This window comes from Mus caroli, unplaced genomic scaffold (genome assembly GCF_978045245.1).
Source record: "Mus caroli unplaced genomic scaffold, Mus_caroli_1 scaffold_10, whole genome shotgun sequence".
Taxonomy (NCBI): Eukaryota; Metazoa; Chordata; class Mammalia; order Rodentia; family Muridae; genus Mus; species Mus caroli.
In genome coordinates, this window is record NW_028227265.1 from 9662636 (window position 1) to 9682000 (window position 19365).

At 52.8% G+C, this 19365-nt stretch overlaps 1 protein-coding gene across 1 annotated transcript; it reads left to right on the plus strand.

The window, feature by feature from the left end:
- The first annotated feature begins 215 nt into the window (after positions 1–215).
- On the plus strand, positions 216–18866 carry Meak7 (MTOR associated protein MEAK7). The gene is made up of 8 exons (XM_029481006.2): positions 216–277; positions 5151–5319; positions 5993–6223; positions 7215–7359; positions 10369–10797; positions 14919–15037; positions 16472–16651; positions 17105–18866. The coding sequence occupies exons 2-8, from the start codon at positions 5173–5175 to the stop codon at positions 17219–17221; spliced, it is 1368 nt and encodes a 455-aa protein (XP_029336866.1). The 5' UTR covers positions 216–277; positions 5151–5172; the 3' UTR covers positions 17222–18866.
- Positions 18867–19365: the final 499 nt, after the last annotated feature.

Genomic DNA, 19365 nt, shown 5'->3' on the forward strand with positions numbered 1-19365 from the left:
TCCCTCAGCTTTTGCAGAACCTGAGCAACTGTCAACCATCCCCAAGTGTTCTGCTGTTACAGACTCAAATTCTCCGATCCCAGGCCCCGCCCACTCCCCGTGAACTACAATCCCATTGGTTAAGATCTGACTCGGGCTCCACCTCTCAGTAGCCCTTTTTCAATTGGTGCTCATGACCGTCCGTCAGCGCCGTTGCTAGGGAATGGGCTGGGCGACCCCGGCAACCTTGCTGCCCAGGACGCACCGGAAGGAGCTCGGTCCCTGTAGGCCAAGGCTGGTGAGCGGGAGGGAGGGAGCCCGGGCGAGGCTGGGCATAGCTCAAAGAAGGAAGGAAGGCCTTCGGGGTGGCCTGAGCAGCCCCCAAGGAAGCTTCCCACAGTTAAGGCTACTGTCAGAGAAGCAGAGAGTGCCTGGGATGGGGTGAAGCTGGGCTCGGAAGGGATCCGTGGGCCTGCCTTGTTTTCCAAGACGAACCCAGAACCCAATAAGGTTCCTTCAGAGGCAAGCTCAAAACCAATTTAGGGGGAGGCGAGGAAGGTGCTCTGGCCTGCATTCCTGAGGGTGGCTGGGACAGATGGAGGGCTGCCAGCTGCAGACCCAGTAGGCTCCAGGACTCGGACATGGGCTTGGTGTGGCTGTTCTGATGGGGTGGTGGCTATTGACCCCAGGAACCAGACAGTGTGTCACGATCTCTTGGAGGCCCCATGGGAAAGAGTCTGAGGCACACTCCAGCCTGCCACCAGGAGCTTGGGGCTGCAAAGAGCTGGCTCTCCACATTCTTCGTGACACATGGAGCCCTTTTTATTCTCCAGGGTCCATCTGTGTTTGTCTTTGGTTTCTGGAAAGCAGAACCAGGTGGCGATGTTAAACGATTCACCCAAGCTTATTAAAGCACGGCAAGCCAAACTCCTTTTAAGGCCATGGGCTAGTGACTTGGTGATGGGATTTCACTGTTGGGGGGAGACTGAGCCCCTCCCGGAATGGATCACCTGGTTGGGGGGAGGAAGAAGGACCTGTTTAGCTATTAAGGGCAGTCGAGTGTTGAGGATGGACTCTTGCAGAGACTGGAATGTTCAAGGAAGCGCACAGGTGGGTTCAGGAGACTTAGATCTGGTCAGGCAAAGGCTTGCCCCTTGATTGTGCCCAGGTGGGAAAGAGGTCATTTGCCCATTGTTATTCAAAAACTGGAGTGGCCACCTGTGTATGGATTGAGACTGTAGAGCTCATAGGCCCTGTGTGGAGAACGGTCAGGGCAGTGGGTGACCTTTAAAGGGTCTCTCCACATCCCCCCCCCCCCCCCCCCGCTTTCTGATAAGAAAGATGGCTTTGATCCTTGGCAAGTGTCTCTTTTGGGTTACAAGGCTGATACTCACTGCTACAAGTGACCTTACAGTCACTGAGAGATGTCTTCACCTAAGAAAGGTGGACATAGTTGCCAGGGGAAAGTCACCCCATGGACCAAGGTGTCCCCATGGAGGACAGAACCTCCCTCTGACACATCCAAGACCTTTCTCCGGGAAGCTGACAGATTGCTGGCCGCATGACAGAGCTTGCAGCCTAAAGGGAGAGCATGGGCCCCTGAGAATCATTCTTGCTGCACTGTGTGGCCCCAGTCCTCCCTGAGCTGTGGGCTCCAAACCTGCCCTTCCCCTCCCTCTGCCTTTCCCACAGAGCAGCCAAGCCCTGGCTCTGTCCTGGCATCTGGTCCTGTCCTGTACTGCCCCCGGTTTGTTTACCATTCAAGGTTTGGTGTTTAGCACTTACTTTCTCAATCAATCTCTGCCCCCTCCACCACTGCGGCTTAGTACTAGCAGGCTGTGGGGTATGCAGCTGGCATCACTGTGCAGGGGTGGCTCGTGCATAGTGGGGCAGGTGGTGCTGACCTTGGGGATCTCGTGGGGTCAGGGTGGATTTAAGCCCTTGGGGGCTTCTTAGGACCTGGTCGTGAATTAGCACTAGGAAACCCACAAAATGGAAGGGGAGGATGGCATCTACCTTTTCTGTCACTGTGACCAAACACCTAATAGAAGCTATTTAAGAGGGAAAAGATTGATTATTGGCTCACAGTTTGAGGGTACAGCTTATCCCAGAGGGGAAAGGATGGAAGTAGGAGCGTGAGGCAGCTGGTCACACTGCACCCAGCACCCAGTCAGGAAGCAGAGAGAGAGAGCACATGAGAGAGAGAGAGAGAGAAAGAGAGAGAGAGAGAGAGAGAGAGAGAGAGGGGACCAGTGCTCCACTGGTTCTCCTTGTTATTCAGTCCAGGCCCCCAGCCTAGGGAATGGTGCCACCCACAGTTAGGGTGGGTCTTCCTACGCCAATCAACCTAATCTCAAAAATCCTCCACAGACCCACCCAGAACCGAGTCTCCTAGGTGGTTCCAAATTCATAAAGTTGACCGGCAAGATTAGCTGTGACAGAGCGCAAACCATCTCCTGAGAGGCTGCCGGGGACACCACACATCAGTACACCTGTCCTGTTACCTCGGGCTAAGGCACAGGAGAGTGGTCTTGGAGCAGAGTCCCTTTTGGTGGCCTTCAGATTGGAGTCTGGAGTCAGGCATGGCCTGAGGGAAGGGCGTTGGGGTCCCCATGGAGAACAGGGAAGGACAAGGAGAGGGAAGGGTTCACTTCCGGGTGGGAGACTACCAGGGAGGTCCTCAGAGGAACCAGCTTGTGGCACTTGGCAGAGTCTTGCTGGCGTCCGGACCTCAGCAGCACCAAGCTCGTGGTTGGGAGGGCAGGGTGGCACAGGGTGTCTGCAGAATCTTGGAGGTGAGGTGGGGGAGGGGGCTCTTCAGGAAAAGTTGTGAATGCCAAACAGTTGGAAACAGGAGGTAGAGAAGGATACTGAGGGCTGACAAGGAGGAAGGACACCTCCCTGAGAAGGTATGTCTCCCATCTTACAGGCTTCAGGAGCTTGCTGGGGTAGGAGCAGCCACCAGCAGCCCTGGAGCCTCCATCCCTGACAGGAGGCTACCGCCTGCAAACCATTCCCTTGGTAGATTTCTTGAGGCACAACCGTCAGAAGCCCTCAGGCCTTCGGATGCCTGCTTGCTTCTAGATCGATCGATTGAGAGAGAGAAGACCTTACTATGTAGCCCAGGATGGGCCTTGAACTCACTACCCTGCCACAGCCTCCCAAGTGCCCGGCTACGGGTGTCACCACCAGGCCAGGCTTCCTTCAGATTTTCTAGGATGGGATGCAGGATGCTTTGAGGCTTAAAGCCCAGCCTGCTGGTGGAATATCATATGTCTGGGTGTATTGCCATGGGTCTGTCATCTGCAGGAGGGCGCAGGGAGAAACAGTGGCGAAGGTTTTGGTGACTTGGTAAATCCACACGCCGTTGGGTAAGGGAGCAGTAAAATCTGAGACCTCCTGTAGCCACAGGTGATGCCCAGGAAAGGCTCAGGGCTGCCCGGGTGTCCTCTGCCTTCAACCCTTGGTGAGTTTAGTCTGTGTCTGCCGATAGCCACCTTGTTCTGTGACAGGGCAGGCTCTCCTGAGGCATACAGTCAGTCTACAGTAGTAGCATCATTAAAGACCACCCCTGCCCCGCCCTCGCCACCAGTGCTAGGCAAGGCCAGGCTGCACAGATGAGATCAGGCACCATGTATGTACCCAGACGACCCAGCACCTGCCTCTCCCCATCTGCATGGCTGCTAACCACTCTTCCTAATTATATTCTAGCTCTTCTGTACCCTCTTGCTTCTTGGGTGGAAATTAAGATATCGAGTCACTTCACTGTTCCCTCCCCACACCCCTGACTGCAGCTCTGACCCCAGGCCTGGAACTACGTTGACATTTTCCATTGTAATTATCCCAACCCTGCCTCAGGACACTTCGAGGTGGTCACGACACTGTTCCTGGTAGTCAGATGGTTTCAGTGAACTGAAGAAGCAACACCTCCACCACCACCCCCACCCCCCACCACCGGGCTGTGCTTCCAAGCCTGGGGGACCGGCCTAGCTGCCACCCTGGACGCTGGAAGTCTGCCCTTCTAGCTGCTTTGAAGCATATTATTCTTCATGGTGGTCCCCCCTCCTAAGCAGCCCTCCCCCATCACCTTGCCCGAAACACCTGCAACATTGTATCTGGTGACCACAGCACCTGGAAGTCAGTGGCTGTTTAAAACTCAGCTGCAACCAATGATAACCCCGATAACCCGAGACCCAGATGGCTGAGCTACTGCTTAGGGTTGCAGTCTCTGGGGTCTGCTCAGTGTGACGACACAGCCTGTGTCCCTGGAGGGATGGGGTTCAACCCTGCTTCTGTCAGCTTTCAAGGTGAGGCCAGCCCGAGCTCTTGGCTGTAGAGTGCAGACTAGAGCTGCCGCTAAGAATCTTTAAAGCAGTAAGGTTGAATGTTGGAGTCGGGGGAGTGCAGAATGAGCCCCACTTCCAGTCAGCCTTTGTGATCAGTGCTTCAGTGAGCCCTCTGGAGGGACATGTCTTTAGGGAAAACTTGGTAGTATGGAAGCCTGACAAGAGCAGGGCCCCAGCCCCTGCCCCCCCCCCCAAAGACAGCAAAGCATAAAGGTTGGCAAGGATGGGGAGAGAGTGGGACCTTGTGCTGGGCTGGGAGGAATGTGAATTGGAGAACAAGATAGCAACTCCTTAAGACATCAAAGTTCCACTGTCCTGGTGTCTGAGGCTTGAAGCCTGTGGGTGGAATATAGAAACCTAAAAAGAGGGGCTCAAGGACAAGGGATTGCAGCAGCGCTATCTGTAACAGCCCCCACAGTGGAAGCAGCTCAGATGCCTGCCAGTTAGCGACAGGTGAACAAAATGTGGTATGTCCATACAAATGGGCATATTATACAGCCACAAAAAGGAGTGCTAAAACATAGCTATGTAGCTCAGGCTGGGCTCAAGCTTATAGCCTCCACCACCCCTGCTTCAATCTCCTGAATGGTAGGATTATGGGCCACACCACCACAACATGGCCAAGAAGTGTGTTTTCAGAAGGAATCTAGGCTGCTTCAGTTAACTTGGGGGGGCCTTCATACTTCACGTGTGCCCGCTGTTAGTTTCCACCCCATCAGATTAAAATTTCCATCGGAAGTATTTTAGCTGCATTTTGCAGTGAGCGGTCTTCAATACTTCTGTGACTCTCATGTTGTGGTTTTTCTCTTTCTTTCCGGTCTGCAGAGAGTTCCAGAGAGCGGGCAAGATGGGGAATGCCAAGAGCCTGTCGGGCCAGAAGATGGCCTCAAGGTTCTTGCCCGAGGAGCAGGCTGAGGTAGACAAGCTGTTTGATGTCCTGTCATCTAGTGAAGGCGGTGTGGCAACGGGGACATTCTCTCTGGAGGCGATGAAGGCAAGAGCGACCACATGGGGTGGGGATTTAGGATCTGCAGTCGTGCCAAGCGCTAGAAAGGTGATTTTAGGTTGAAAGGCCCCTGCTTTTGGCATGGTTGACTCTGTGACTGTCACAGCTACACCGATCTGTCCTCATAGTGTGGAAAGTATCCATGGGCCATGGGTGAACAACACTCTCACCCTGCTTTTTGAGACAGAGTCTTGGTGTATAGCCAACACTGGTCTAGCCTGGAACTCACTGTATAGCCCAGGCTGACCTTTTTTTTTTTTTTTTTTTTTTAAGATTTATTTATTATATTTATGTGAGTACACTGTAGCTGTTCTTAGACATACCAGAAGAGGGCATCAGAACCTGTTATGGATGGCTGTGAGCCACCATGTGGTTGCTGGGAATTGAACTCAGGACTTTTGGAAGAGCAGTCAGTGCCCCACTGAGTCATCTCTCAAGGCCCCTAGGCTGACCTTGATAAGTGGTTCTCCCACCCCCCCTTAGCCCTCTGAGTTGCTGGGACCATAGGTGGAAATGTACAGAGTCTTACGTGTACTAAAGCGAGGACCTGGTGCCCGGCATGGCCTCACGTGCCCGTGGTCCACACGCTCAGGTTGGTCTTGCCCTCAGTTCGTTTCTCAGTAAACCCTGCTTAGCTCGCTCTTCTGTTTGTCCCCAACAGAGCCATGTCAAGGAGGCCCTCCCCGCAGCGATGGTCACCAGACTGTATAACGGCATGCAGAGGGTGAAGCCGACCGACAGGACACTCGGGAGCTGCAGGAGTGTTTCCAGAGAGCAATTCACTGCATTCCTGTCCCAGCTGTTGAGAGGGAGCTGTGAGGAAAAAGGCCTAATGGTTATGAACATGATCTCAGCTGCAGAGGGTCCTACAAAGACCAGAGATGTCCAGAAGGTACACACTTGGTGTCCATGTGTGGGGGACCCGGGACAGCGGCTTAGGTAGTGTTGTTCGCCAGCCTCAGGGAGCTGAGCTCACATAACAGTTTGGTTCGAACACTTTTTTTTTTTAATTTATTTATTTTATGTATATGAGTACACTATAGCTGTACAGATGGTTGTGAGCCTTCATGTGGTTGTTGGGAATTGAATTTAAGACCTCTGCTCATTCTGGTCAGCCCCCCTTGCTCTGGTCAACTCCACTGGCTCAGTCCCTGCCATCTCTCTGGCTCAAAGATTTATTTTTTATTATAAATAAGTTCACTGTAGCTGTCTTCAGAGGCACCAGAAGAGGGCGTCAGATCTCATTACAGGTAGACGTGAGACACCATGTGGTTGCTGGGATTTGAACTCAGGACCTCTGGAGGAGCAGTCAGTGCTCTCCCCTGATGAGCCATCTCACCAGCCCAATTCAGAACTCTTGAACTCGGGGTTTGGCAAGCTCTCAGGGGAGCTGAGTGTATAATTAGAAAAATGAAGGCCAGGCCTGGTGGCGCTGGCCTTGACATCCCAGCTACTCAAGAGGGTCAAAGGCCAGCTTAGGAACCTTGGTAAGAATCTGTGTCCAAATTTTACAAAAGTGGGGGAGGGCTTAGGGGTGCATTCTCACATGGTGGAATGTTCACCTGACACCCACAAAGCCCCGGCTTCCCTCCCCAGCAGCTTTTGAAGCTGATATAGTGGCCCACATCTGTAATCCCAGCCCTCAGCAGGTCGAGGCAGGGGGAGTCAGGGTGGTTGGTCCTCAGCTCCATAGCAAGTTGGAGGCCAGTCCGAGCTATGCGAAGGGCTGAGAAAAAAAAAAAAAAGGAAGAAAGGAGAAAGGATCCCTGAGCAGCTGTGGTCCACTGTGGTCATTACTGAAAGATAATCGTCACCGTCTTCTCACTGTGATGTCCTGGGGGTGGGCCGGGAGGGTTTGGCTTTAACAACGATGTATCTCCCAGTTCACAGAGGACCTGGTGGCCTCTGTGGCGCATGTGCTGACCCACCGGAGTGAGCTTCGAGGCTGGACCTGCAGGAAATCCGAGGTGCCCCCTGACAGTATGCAGGCCATGGTCGCCCAGCTGCTCTCTGAGATGAAGTTTCAAGGCAAGCGTGGAACTGTCCTCTTGATTCAGACCTAGGCGTGATGGGGACAGGGGGCTACAGTTGCCATGACTAGAGCCTCCCAGGGAGGCTTGACTGTGGCATATGCCTGCCTCCCTCGCCCTGCGATTGCTGTGGGGTATCCTTGTCTACCTCAGCTGTGGAGAAGCCATTGTGACATCACACGCGTCCTCCTCTGGTTTCAGTGTCTGAAATCCTTTTCCTTGGTCAGTCTTACAGAAACGACCTCAGCATTTTTGTTGATTTTTTAAAAAAGGCTCATTTTTACATGTGTGAGTTGTGTGTGTGTGTGTGCGCGTGCGTGTGTGTGCATGCAGATGCCAGTGAAGGCCAGAAGATGGTGTCAGATCCACAAGAGCTGGAGTTACAGGTGGTTGTCAGCCACCCAACGTGGGTGCTGGGAACCAAACTCAGGTTCTCTTCTAGAACAGCGTTCGGTCTAACGCCCAGAGCTGACTCTCCAGACCATTTAATTAAAAACTAAACTATTTTTTTTAAAGATTTATTTATTTATTATATGTAAGTATACTGTAGCTGTCTTCAGACACTCCAGAAGAGGGCACCAGATCTCGTTACAGATGGTTGTAAGCCACCATGTGGTTGCTGGGATTTGAACTCTGGACCTTCGGAAGAGCAGTCGGGTGCTCTTACCCACTGAGCCATCTCACCAGCCCCACTAAACTATTTTTAAAAGCAGTCTAGGAGCCGCTTCTCTCCTGCTTTCCCAGTCCATTATCTCTGTTATTCTCATTATATCTGTTATCTCATTATATCTGCATTAGCCTTGTGTCTTTTTAGTTTCTCTGTGTGTGTGTATGTGTGTATGTTTGTGTGTATGTGTGTCTGTATGTGTTTATATGTGTAGGTTTTTGTGTGTGTATGTTTGTATGTCTGTATGTATATTTGTATGTGTGTGGTGTGTGTATATGTATATTTGTGTGTATGTGTGTGTCTGTATGTATCTCTGTGTGTATGTATGTATGTGTGTATATGTGTATATTTATGCTTGTGTGTATATGTGTGTGTACGTATTTATCTCTGTGTGTATAGTGTGTGTGTATGTATATGTATGGTGTATGCGGTGTGTCTGTGTATATGTATATGTATGTGTGGTATGTGTTGTGTATATGTATGTTTGTGTGTGGTATATATGTGTGTGTATGTATGTATGTATGTATTTCTGTGTGTAGTATTTGTGTGTATGTATGTATCTCTATGTATTGTGTGTGTGTGTTTGTTTGTACATGTTCATGTTAGGCATCTTCTTTAATCGCTCACTGTCTTCTATCTTGAGTCAGGGTCTCTCACTGAACCTCTGTGCCTCCCCTCCGAAACACTGAGGGCACAGAGCACAGCTGTGGGTCTGAACTTGTGTCTTCAGGTTTGCTTAGCAGGGACTTTACCAACACAGTCACCCCCTGCCCCCGCCCGGCCCTGTCTTCCTAGATTCTTACGGTTTAGATGATGAAGTTGAGGTCGGCCTTCTTCAGGGTAGATGTTTGGAGCTGTAAAGTTTCCCTGTAAGTTTGCAGTCCTTTGGCTGCATCTCAGAGGCTCCCATGTGTGGCCTCAGTTTCCATTGTTCTTAGTGTTTTAACTCATCTAGTTAGTTTTATTGATGTATGTGTATATGTGTACACGTGAGAGTGCCTACAGGAGCCAGAAGAGGGTGTCAGGTCCTCTGGAGCTGGACTTACAGGCATTTAAGACAGGGTGTTGGAAATCCAACCTTACCACCAGGTGTGGTGGTACACGCCTTTATCCCAGCATTCAGGAGGCATATCCCAGCACTCAGGAGGCAGAGGCAGGCAGATCTTTGAGTTCGAGGCCAGCCTGGTCCATAGAGCGAGTTTTAGAACAGCCAGGGTGACACAGAGAAACCCTATCTCCAAAACCAACAACAACAACAACAAAGATCAACCTTACTGAGTTCACACTTGGGTTTCCACTCCCGGGGAACAGCGTGAGCAGAGCCTTTGTCTCTTTCTGTGAGTTTAACCATATATGTTCCTCCTGTCTCCATAGCAACTTAGCAGGCTCTAGCATCACCTCCGCTTTACATCTGGGGACCCCAAATTGAAATCCCAAGAGTGGCTATCCTGTCACCCTAACTCTTTGGAGTTAGGTTGTGGTGATTCACGCTGTGAATATTTGGGGGAAGAGACTTGGTCAGTAGTTGATGAAATCTGCCCTTCCCAGGGAGACCAGCGGGTGCTCCAGGATCTACACCCCGCCAGGGTACAATATACATTTCAGCCTTCTGTTGCCCTCAGCTGAGTGTGACCTCTGCTGACACTGGGGCTGAGGGATTCCCAGGCTGGGCTTCCTTGTACAGACCTCCCACTGTCACAGGCTTCCGAAGTGCAGTTTGAGGAGAGGGAAAAGCTGAGGGAATATCACAGTCAAACTGTTCAAATCAATACCCGACAACGAAATAGGCCGGCCCACGAAGTTTCAATTTTCCTAGTGGTCACATTAACAAAGAGCAAAGGTGGGCTTGAGGTGTGGCTCGGTTGGCAGTGTCTGGTATCCACAAGGCCTTGGCTTCGAGGCCCAGCACTACATAAATCCAGTGTGGCAGACACAGATCCATGACCTCAGCTCTTGGGAGACGGAACCAGGGGGTGAGAGGTCAAGGTCATCCTCAGCTACATAGTGAGTTTGAGGCTAGCCTGAGCTATATGAGGCTAGCCTGAGCTACATGAGATCCTCCCTCCAACAAGAACAAAATTAAAGAAACGGAGAAGGGACTTTCATTAATGTATTCAAAATATGCTTCTAATCTGTATAATGCGAATATTGTGGTATGTTACAGTACATTGTCATAGCCGGTATTTAAAATTGGGAATGCTCATTAGACCTGTGACCTATCCCAGCTCAGATGAGCCATCTCCCAGTGCCCTGTGACTTTTAGATTGGTTTTCAAAGGCTTGGACAGTGACCATAAGGTGGCACGGTGCGCTCAACTATCTTGATTTTCTCTTCCCTTAGATGGCTACAAGTTCCAGGGCCCTCAGTGCCTGGACCAGGTCTGCGACCAAGCCATGATCGAGGAGTGGGTGTTCCACGTCCCTCACGTGGGCGTGTTCCTGAGTGTGGTCGTCCACAGGGGCCTGTGCCTCCTGGGTTCATCCTTTGATCTGTCCACGCTGGTCCCCGAGTGCCTCGCGGACCAAGGTGGGCGGTTCGAGAGCATCCTGGATGTGCTGTCCGTCATCTACCTCAGCTCCCACCTGGCCCCGGAGCATCGGCAACGCTGGCGCCTGCTGTTCTCCACGCAGCTCCACGGGCAGAGCTTCTCCCAGCTCTGCAGCCACATTACCAGCCAGGGGCCCAGCCTGCTTGTCCTTGAGGACAGGGATGGCTACGTCTTTGGTGGCTTCGCCTCCTGCTCTTGGGAAGTTAAACCTCAGTTCCAAGGTAAGCAACTGGTACTGTGCAGGGCAGGGTTAACTGCCAGCCTGGCACAGCCTTGAACCTCAGAACCCCTGAGGAGGGTGTCTTACGTTGCAGGTCATACTGTGACCCTCCCTTCCCCCAAGACTTTGTTATTTACTGAGAATACATGTTTCTGCTTGCAGTGTGGCTCAGTCCTTCATACACAGCTCTAATCCCAAACAGTGAAGGTAAAGTTAGTTTGTAGAAGGAAGCACCCATGTTTAAAAGTGATGTCTACTTGAGTGGCAGACAAAGTGACGAATCAGAGAAAGGTTTGAGAGACTAGGATATTCTCAACTCTGGGGAGAAGAGAGAGGAAAGGGAAGCTACTTAGAGATGGGGAGAGAAGGAGGTGGTAGTTTAGCCAGATGACACAGACAGGTTGAAGAGAGAACAAGCCAGATGCAGGTGAAGACAGAATGAGCCAGAAAGTGAGAAGGAGCCAGGTGATTAGAACAGATTGGTAGAGTTGGTTGGAGGTGAGGCAGAGCAAATATTCAGGGGAGGCAGAAAGAGAGAAGCCAGATTGAATCAGTCAGCGTGGACAGGAGGTTGGAGCCAGAACAGCTGAGTCAAACCACCTCGCCAGAGATCAGAAAGAACTAGAAAGGGTGACTTTATTCAGCAGTAAATCTCAGAGGCTTACAACATTCTAGGCCTAGATGGGACTGGACACAGGCTAGAAGCTTCCCGGACTAGGCCTAGGTTAGCAGACCGAGGCAGTGAGCCTCAGAGACAACACTTATATCAGGAGAATAAAGATACTGTAACAGTCTTAGGGGTTGTCCAGAGTAGGCTGTTAATTGATGTGGGAAGACCCCGTCCTTTGTCAGTGGCGCCATTTTGTGAAGATAGCTAGCTGAGAGCAAGTGAGCGTCGTGGGGGCAGTCCCCGTCTGCCACGACTGTGGATATGGTGTGCCTAGCTGCTTGAGTTCTTGCCTTGACTTCTCTAAAATGACTAGCTGTGAGCTGGCATCATGAGTCAAACCACTTCTAGCCCTGGGCTGCCGCTTGTCCGGGTCTTATCAGAGCAACGGACATGGAACCAGGGCACTGGTTTTTGTTGCTGTAACCAACTACCTGACCAAGAGGCTGTGTTGTGGCTCACAGTTTTCAGGGGTACAGGTCATCATGGGGGGTCAAGCCATGGTGGGAGCAGACATCTGCTTGCCTACATCTTGGTGGCTTCGGAAGCATTATACCAGGGCTGGAGAGACGTGGTAGCAGGGCTGGGGATGGTGGACAGCTGTCTGCAACTCCAGTTCCAGGGCATCTCCCTCTTCTGGCCTCTGAGGGCCCTAGGTACACATGTGATACACACACATAGATGTAGGCAAAACATTCATGCACACACATTTCTGTGGGGGGGGCAGGGCGGAAGTGGCTCTGGGCTGTCACCTCTAAGACCAGAGAAGCTCTTCCTCTGCCACCTCGAGGTCCCATACTCCACGTGTTCAGACAGCGAGCCCGTGTGTGTGTGTGTGTGTGTGTGTGTGTGTGTGTGTATGTATTCCTCACTCAAATCCTAGCAGGGGCCTCAACCCTGAGCACACTGTAGCTGTCTTCAGACACCAGAAAAGGGCCATCTGATCCCATTACAGATGGTTGTGAGCCACCATGTGGTTGCTGGGAATTGAACTCAGGACCTTTGGAAAAACAGTCCTTGCTCTTAACCACTGAGCCACCTCTCCAGCCCCCTCCAGTGGTTTTTTTAACTGCAGTGGAAGGACCATGCTCCTGTTCGGCATCACAGACTTCTTCTTTGGCCCTGGCTGGGGTGGGGTGTGGGTGGGGGAACTAGATGGATGCGCGGGAGGGGGTGTGAGTCGCCTCCTCTTAGGGACACGTGCTCATTGCTCTGCCTCTCCCCCATCTCCTGCCTTTCTGCTTTTGTGGCTTTGTTGGCTGCAGAGGCTCCATGTATGACCGAGTCAGTTGTACCTTTTCCTCACGGCCCTCACTGGAGCTGTCCCCAGGTTCCTCCACGGGTGCCAGGCGTGGTGCTTCCTGTGCCCACAGACGATCCGCTCTCACCCAAGGTGCCAGCACTGGTGCCCCCGTGTTACAATGTACCTCAGTGCTTCCTTATCTTCCCCCTGCAAATGCAGCTCTGGAGCCTGGGGTGGGGTGGGGTGTGTGGGCGTGGCTGCCATTCCCCTCTCCCCAGAGCTTCCGGTCAGAATGGTTTGTCCAGGGTTTTTGCATGTATGTACTGTTTGCCATGTTGTCCTAGGAAGGGCTTTCCCTGCACCCCACTAGGCAGTCCAGGGAAGGCCGCACCTCACTGCGACCCCCGCAGGCTCCACTCGAGGGTTGAGTGAGATCTAGAAGAGCCCCACTTACTCAGTGCTGCAGGTCTCAGTGGCTTCGAAACAGGCAGGCTTGACTCTGGTGAGGTGGGTGCTTCCAGACCTCTCTTGCTCTGAGCCTGGCAGTCCAGCAGAGGGCAGCCACGCCTGCCTGAGGAGTGTCGTCAGCTCAGAGGTGTGAGGGAATGGCACATGGTTTTGGTGGGGTTTTCTTTTCCTTGGTGCTGGGGATCCCATGCCAGGTTCGCACCTGCTGCCAGGTTAGGCCATGTTCTGCCCCAGATCAGGCTGTGTTTCCCTGATGTGTTGGAGTCCCGAGGTTTTGGCCTGAGCAGCCGGGACTTTGTCTCAGCTCTGGGCTAGTGCTGGTTCTCCCGCGTCCTTTTCCTGCGTGGTGACCAGCCGTGATGCTCGCTTGTGTTTGCTGCAGGTAGAAAGCACAGCACATCATACTATGGCGATGATCCGGCAGGCTCAGAAGGGCACGGCAGGGCTCTTAGGTCCTTGCTGGTGGGCCGGGGAGTGATCTTCACAATGTGGCCTCCTCAGCCCAGGCTGTGGTCCTGTCCTTTTGCCTGGTGTATTGGGGCCCAGTAGTCATTGAACAGCACTGGACCTCAAGAAATGCCACTTGTTTTTTTCGTCCAAATGCAGAGGTCAGGGGAATGGAGGATCTTGCCCATGCCAGGGCTTTAACTGACTCCCCTCACCACAGTACTCCTTCCTTCCCTCCCTCCCCCTTGGATTTCTTTTTGTCTGTTTGTATGTTGTTTGGGGTTTGGTTTTGTTTTGTTTTGAGACAGTATGTAGCCATGGCTGTTTTGGAATTCCATATGTAGACCAGGCTGCCTTGAGCTCAAAGAGAGATTCTGAGTGCTGGGACAAAAGGCACACATCCCACTTGAGTGTTCTCTCTCCCTATCCGTCTCCCTCCCCCCTTCCCTTCCTCCCTCCCCCCTCCCTCTCCTCTCCCCCTGCCCCTCCCCTCCCTCTCCCTCCTCCATCCTTTGCCCCTCTCCATCCCTCTTCCCCTCCCCCTTCCCTCTTCTCCCTTTCCTCTCACCCTCCCCCCTCTCCCTCCTTTCTCTTTCCCTCCCTCTTTCTCCCTCTTAAGAGGGTCATGCTATATCTCAGGTTGATTTGTAACTCGGTAGCCCAGGCTGGCCTCAGACTCAAGGCAATCCCTCTGTCTCAGCTGCTCCTGTATTAGGATTCTAGGAGTGCACATCCACACCAGGCTGAGTGGGCATCCTTTTTACATCCTGTGTACCCACCCTACATCCTGGGATGACGGTAGACAGTGACCATGCTCTGTCCCCATCCTGGCAGCCCTGGAGGTGTGCTGCCTCCTGCATGGTGTGTTCTTTCTCTCTCTCTCTGTGTGTGAGCAGCCCCACACCACATCGCACACTGGCCTGTGCAGGCTGTGCAACAGCTGCCCACATCTCCATGGTGACCACCTGCCTCTGGCTTAACAGGAGACCCACTCGCTTCTATGCTAATATTCCTGGATAGTCCATGCTAACATTGGGAAATGGTCTCAGCTCCTGTGGCCAGGTCTAAAGATGGCCACATTGTCCAGTCACTGCCATTGTGTCCTTGTGCCCTCACCTTCTCCATCTGAGATCCCAGACATCCATAAGGCTTGTCTTGTGTGTGGTCTGGGGCCTGGCCCCCGATGATGCACAGGATCTTTGTTGCTGTGTTCTGAGACGCAGCCTGCTGGTATCTGCTGTTCTTTGTGTCTGTTTCTGAGGCAGTGACTATGTCCTTGACTCTCTGTCACTTCCAGGGGACAACAGATGTTTCCTGTTCTCCATCGCCCCCAGAATGGCCACGCACCTGCACACGGGCTACAATAACCACTTCATGTACTTGAATTACGGACAGCAAACCATGCCCAACGGACTGGTAAGGGTGGGGAGGGGGATGTCCCACCAGCCAGGGTTCTCTGTGTGGAATGTGCTGAGAGCCAGTAGCAGGGCACATCTTCCTCAGTGGGTTTTCCCATGGTTTGTGTGCAAACAGCCTGGCCCTTTCCCTGGACCCCAAATGATTGGTCTGTGTCCTGAGAGCGTGTTGGTGGTAAACACATCACAAGTCACTTGCCATCCTGCCTCACGGTCGATACGACCACCCCACATGATGAGCCTGCACAGCGAGCCCGTGTGCTGGGCTTGGTGGTGGGGGAAGATCCCTGAGCTGAGGGTTCTGGGCACTGGGTCTAGTGGTAACTCGTGAGACAGAAAATGGACTCTATTTGTGGTAGCCATTGTCTTGTCTGTTGCTAGCCACAGAAAGGAGGGGAGGGGAGGGGAGGCCAGGTCAGCAAGGGCAGCTGGATGTAGCAGGGCAGATACCTACAAGGATGTTTGGCACGGGTAAGAGCCATCCAACCTGCTGGCTTTTTTTTCTTTTCTCTACTTCCTGACAAGTCTTCTCATCCGTATTTGGTGAGCTGAGAGCCAAGGCTGCCCACTAGAGCAGGTCAGGGGTTCCCTAGCAGGTTTCCACCACAGCAAGCAGGAGGGGCATGGCCAGATGACCAGGACATCAGAGTTTAGGCACAGGACCCCTCCCGGGATGGGCTTGTCTGTCAGTCTCAGGAATAGTCTCAACGCCCACAGGAACCATTCGTCTCTGGCCCGGGGACCAAAAGCAGCGTCTAGACATAGGCTAAGATCCCTATATGTCCAAGATAGAAGGTCATCATAGCATGTTCCTCAGATGCACCAGGGACAAGAGGGTGTGACGGAGGTGACATCAGCACAAAGCTGTCAGGGAGGCAGGGTAACAGCTGGCTCGAGCCAGTGGTGGGACTTTGCAGTGGGAAGAAGGGCAGTTGAGTCGCCACTCCTAGCCTGCCACCTTTTCTGAGGGAGTCACTGGGCACAGGTTGGTTTCCTGTAGGGTCAGGGAGCAGATGGGTTCATAGGGGTCTCTCTGCTCACCCCGTCCCTGAGTACTACCTGGGACATGCAGGGAGTCTGCAGATTTTCTAGGCTGCTGTGCCCTATGTATGTGCCCTCTCAGGAGAGAGCTGTGGACTGTGGTCTGCTGATAACCATAACCGCTTAGCAACCCGGAACATGATTATAACCACAGCCCAGGAAAAGAAAGCCAGTCCCGAATTCCTATTTTCCCAATGTCTCTGGCTGGTTCCGCTACCACCCCTCTTTTTGAGACAAGGTCTTTTAGACAGGCTGGCCTGGAACTCTGTGTAGCTCAGGCTACTCAAGACCTTAGGATCCTCCTGGTTCTCTGGCGTAGTCAAGCCTGTTGTTTCTGAAGCCCCTCCTCCCCAGTGGTTGCTGACACTGTCACCTGTCCCCGCTTGCTCTACAGGGCATGGGTGGGCAGCACCATTACTTTGGGCTTTGGGTGGCTGCTGACTTTGGGAAAGGACACAGCAAGGCGAAGCCGGCGTGCACCACCTACAACAGCCCACAGCTGTCTGCCCAGGAGGACTTCCTGTTCGATAAGATGGAGGTGTGGGGACTTGGCAACCTCTTAGAGGAATATGAGGTGAGTCCTACATGGCAGTGACCTCATACAGAGCCACAGCCTTTCTGCTGCGTGAGTGCGCGCATGTGCGTGTGCTTGTGCGTATGTGTGTGCGCGCGTGCACGCATATGTCTCCTGTCCTTCTGGGGATACTTTGGCTTTACCAGCTATGGGCTGTGTCAGGATCCATGCAGCAAAGTGGAGTGTGGGTCTGCCTTGGGAGTGGGGTCTACCTAAGATGCACACCTTGCCCAGCTAGATGGCCCATTGCCCGCCCTACCTGTCTGTCTGCATGACCCTGGCAATTACATCCCAGCCAGAGAGGCTTCAGGGTACTGTGCCACCTGGCTACTTTGTGGCTCCTCTACTCAGATACGCCAGCCACTATGAGGAAGTCACTGTGTGGTCTAAGCTGGTAGCCGCTGCTATCTCCTTGTGTACGTCCTGAACCCACCAACTCCCTCTCTTCCCAAGGGCAAGAACAAGAAGAGCGTCCTGGACTCAAATCCCGAAGCCCGTAGCCTGTTGGAGATCAGCGGACGGGCTCGGCACAGCGAGGGACTGCGGGAAGTCCCCAGGGATGAGGACTGAGATAAGGCAACCTCTTAGAGCTCTCCTGGATGGAGAGCATCCTGGAGCAGGGGCGGGACTTCCCCAGGGATGCAGAGCAGAGAGCGTCTAGATTCCTCACTGCTGGGTGAACAGAGAGAGCTCTTCTTACCCTCTGTCCCAACTCCTGCTTAGCCTTAACACAGAGCCACATGGTTGCACGCAGACCATCACGGACACACTTAAATCAGAACACAGCCATGCTGAGAAAATTCCTCTGAAGCCATAATCGATGGGTGTTGCCTCCCAGGGGCCCTGAGCGTGGGTTAGAGCCTTGGCCTTAAACTTTGTCTTCCGTCTTTTGTCCATGGCATCCAAAGACAAAGAGGCTTGAAACCTGCTGGGGCTGGTGGTTGGGGGCATGCATTCTTGCCTTGTGAGGGGGCACCATGCTCTGAGGTCCCTGTAAGTGCCCCGATGGCTCAGCATGAGTGGCAAGACAGGGGTGCTTAGATGAATATCTTGGTACTGTGTGAGAATACCCCCCACACACCCACCATGCAATTTGTGGGTTTGTAGCTGAAGATCTGAAGGAAATGTCTCTGGAGGCGGGTTCTCAGAATGGGCCTGTTGTGGGGGTCCTGTTTTGCTTTCTCAACTCTCTTTAAGCCTGATGAGCAAGGGTGGTGGAAAGCCAGACCCATCCATTTACCCAGAGACCAAGCCTTTCCTGTGCTGCTAATCCAAATATGGGACCTGGGACCTTTGAGGAGACTTGAAGTCTGCATGCTTGCCCAATGTGTGCATAACACCCACCCATCCCAGATGCCAGTGGTGGGTGATATCTGGCTGTGGCTGGGAGTGTCAGCCTCCAGGTGCCTTCTCTGAGGTCACAGCTCAGGGCTTCTCAGGAGGGAGATAGGTCATGGGACAGCATGACTTACTTCAGACAGACTCTAGTGGTCCCCAAAGACTGAAGATGACTCAGGTGGCCAGGCTGCCCATCACACTGCGAGTGATGGCCACCCAGCTCCATCCACTCAGAGGAGCTGTGGGCCCTTGAGACCTCTACGTCTTGTTTGTAAACCTCTACGTCTTTTGCTGTAAACTTCAACCTTTACGGATCTGATACAAGTTTTACTCTTGCGTATACAGTTTGTCCACGGTAAAGTCTGGTATGTGCATTTCCCCAGTTCTGCATCTTTGCCCAAGAAGCTCCTGGAACACTCCACACTACAACCTTGAGCCTAACAGAAGGTCTGAGGGGAGACCTTCCAAACAAAAGTGCCATTTCTGTGCACGGATGGATTGGCATGTGGTGCTGACAGGGGCTGGGCCATTTTGGTTCTCTTGGCAAGAAGCCAGTTGTCAGTGGTCTGTGGGATAGAGATAGAAAACACTAGAATCTCCAGACGACCCCTGTGTAACTTCACAGAACTGGGTCACTGTGCTATGAAGTGTGTCTTTTGTTTTGCTTTGTTTTGTTTTGAGACAGGATTTCTCTGTGTAGCCCTGGCTGTCCTGGAACTCACTCTGTGGACCAGGCTGGACTCAATTGAACTCAGAGATGCACCTGCCTCTGCCTCCCAAGTGCTGGGATTAAAGGCGTGTGCCACCACTGCCTGGCAAGTGTCTTTTGTTTGTTTGTTTTAAATAAAAATGAGGTCGGTCATGCCTTTCATTGGTAGCAGGCTTGGCGTGGCCCCTTGGGAGGTCGTGACACCACGGCCCCCATTCTTTCTGACCTCAGTGCAGGGCTGGGATTCTGCTTAAGACAGGAGGGCCTCACAAGCGTTTGCTCAGAGGGTGCAGCCCTCTTGCGGCATGGTATGGGTGACAACAGGCTTTTCTCCCCATACCTCTAACAAATTTCTCAGGGCACAAAGGCTTGTGGGATGTCAGACAAGCTCTGAGGAACTCCTTGTTCCCTGAAACGGAGGACTGAGGTCTTCTGTGAAACAGGCAGAAGAATGAAGCTGTGAGCACCACAGAGCTTCCGACAGGCAGAGGCTGAGCCAAGCCCAGGAAGGACGAGGAAAAGACCGTGCTGCACACGTGGTTGTTATGAGTGCCTGAGTGAGGGGCCGGAAGGATGGAGAGGACAGACAGCTCTGGGAAGGTTTATCCCCTCCTTCCCTGGCTTCTCTGAAGGCCACTCCCTGCACACCAGGGCACAGCTGTGTCTG

Coding starts and splice junctions, on each gene's coding strand:
- Meak7 (XM_029481006.2), top strand. CDS start 5,173: ATGGGGAATGCCAAGAGCCTGTCGGGCCAGAAGATGGCCTCAAGGTTC. Junction 6,224..7,214: donor AGACCAGAGATGTCCAGAAG/GTACACACTTGG, acceptor TGTATCTCCCAG/TTCACAGAGGACCTGGTGGC. Junction 10,798..14,918: donor AGTTAAACCTCAGTTCCAAG/GTAAGCAACTGG, acceptor TGTCACTTCCAG/GGGACAACAGATGTTTCCTG.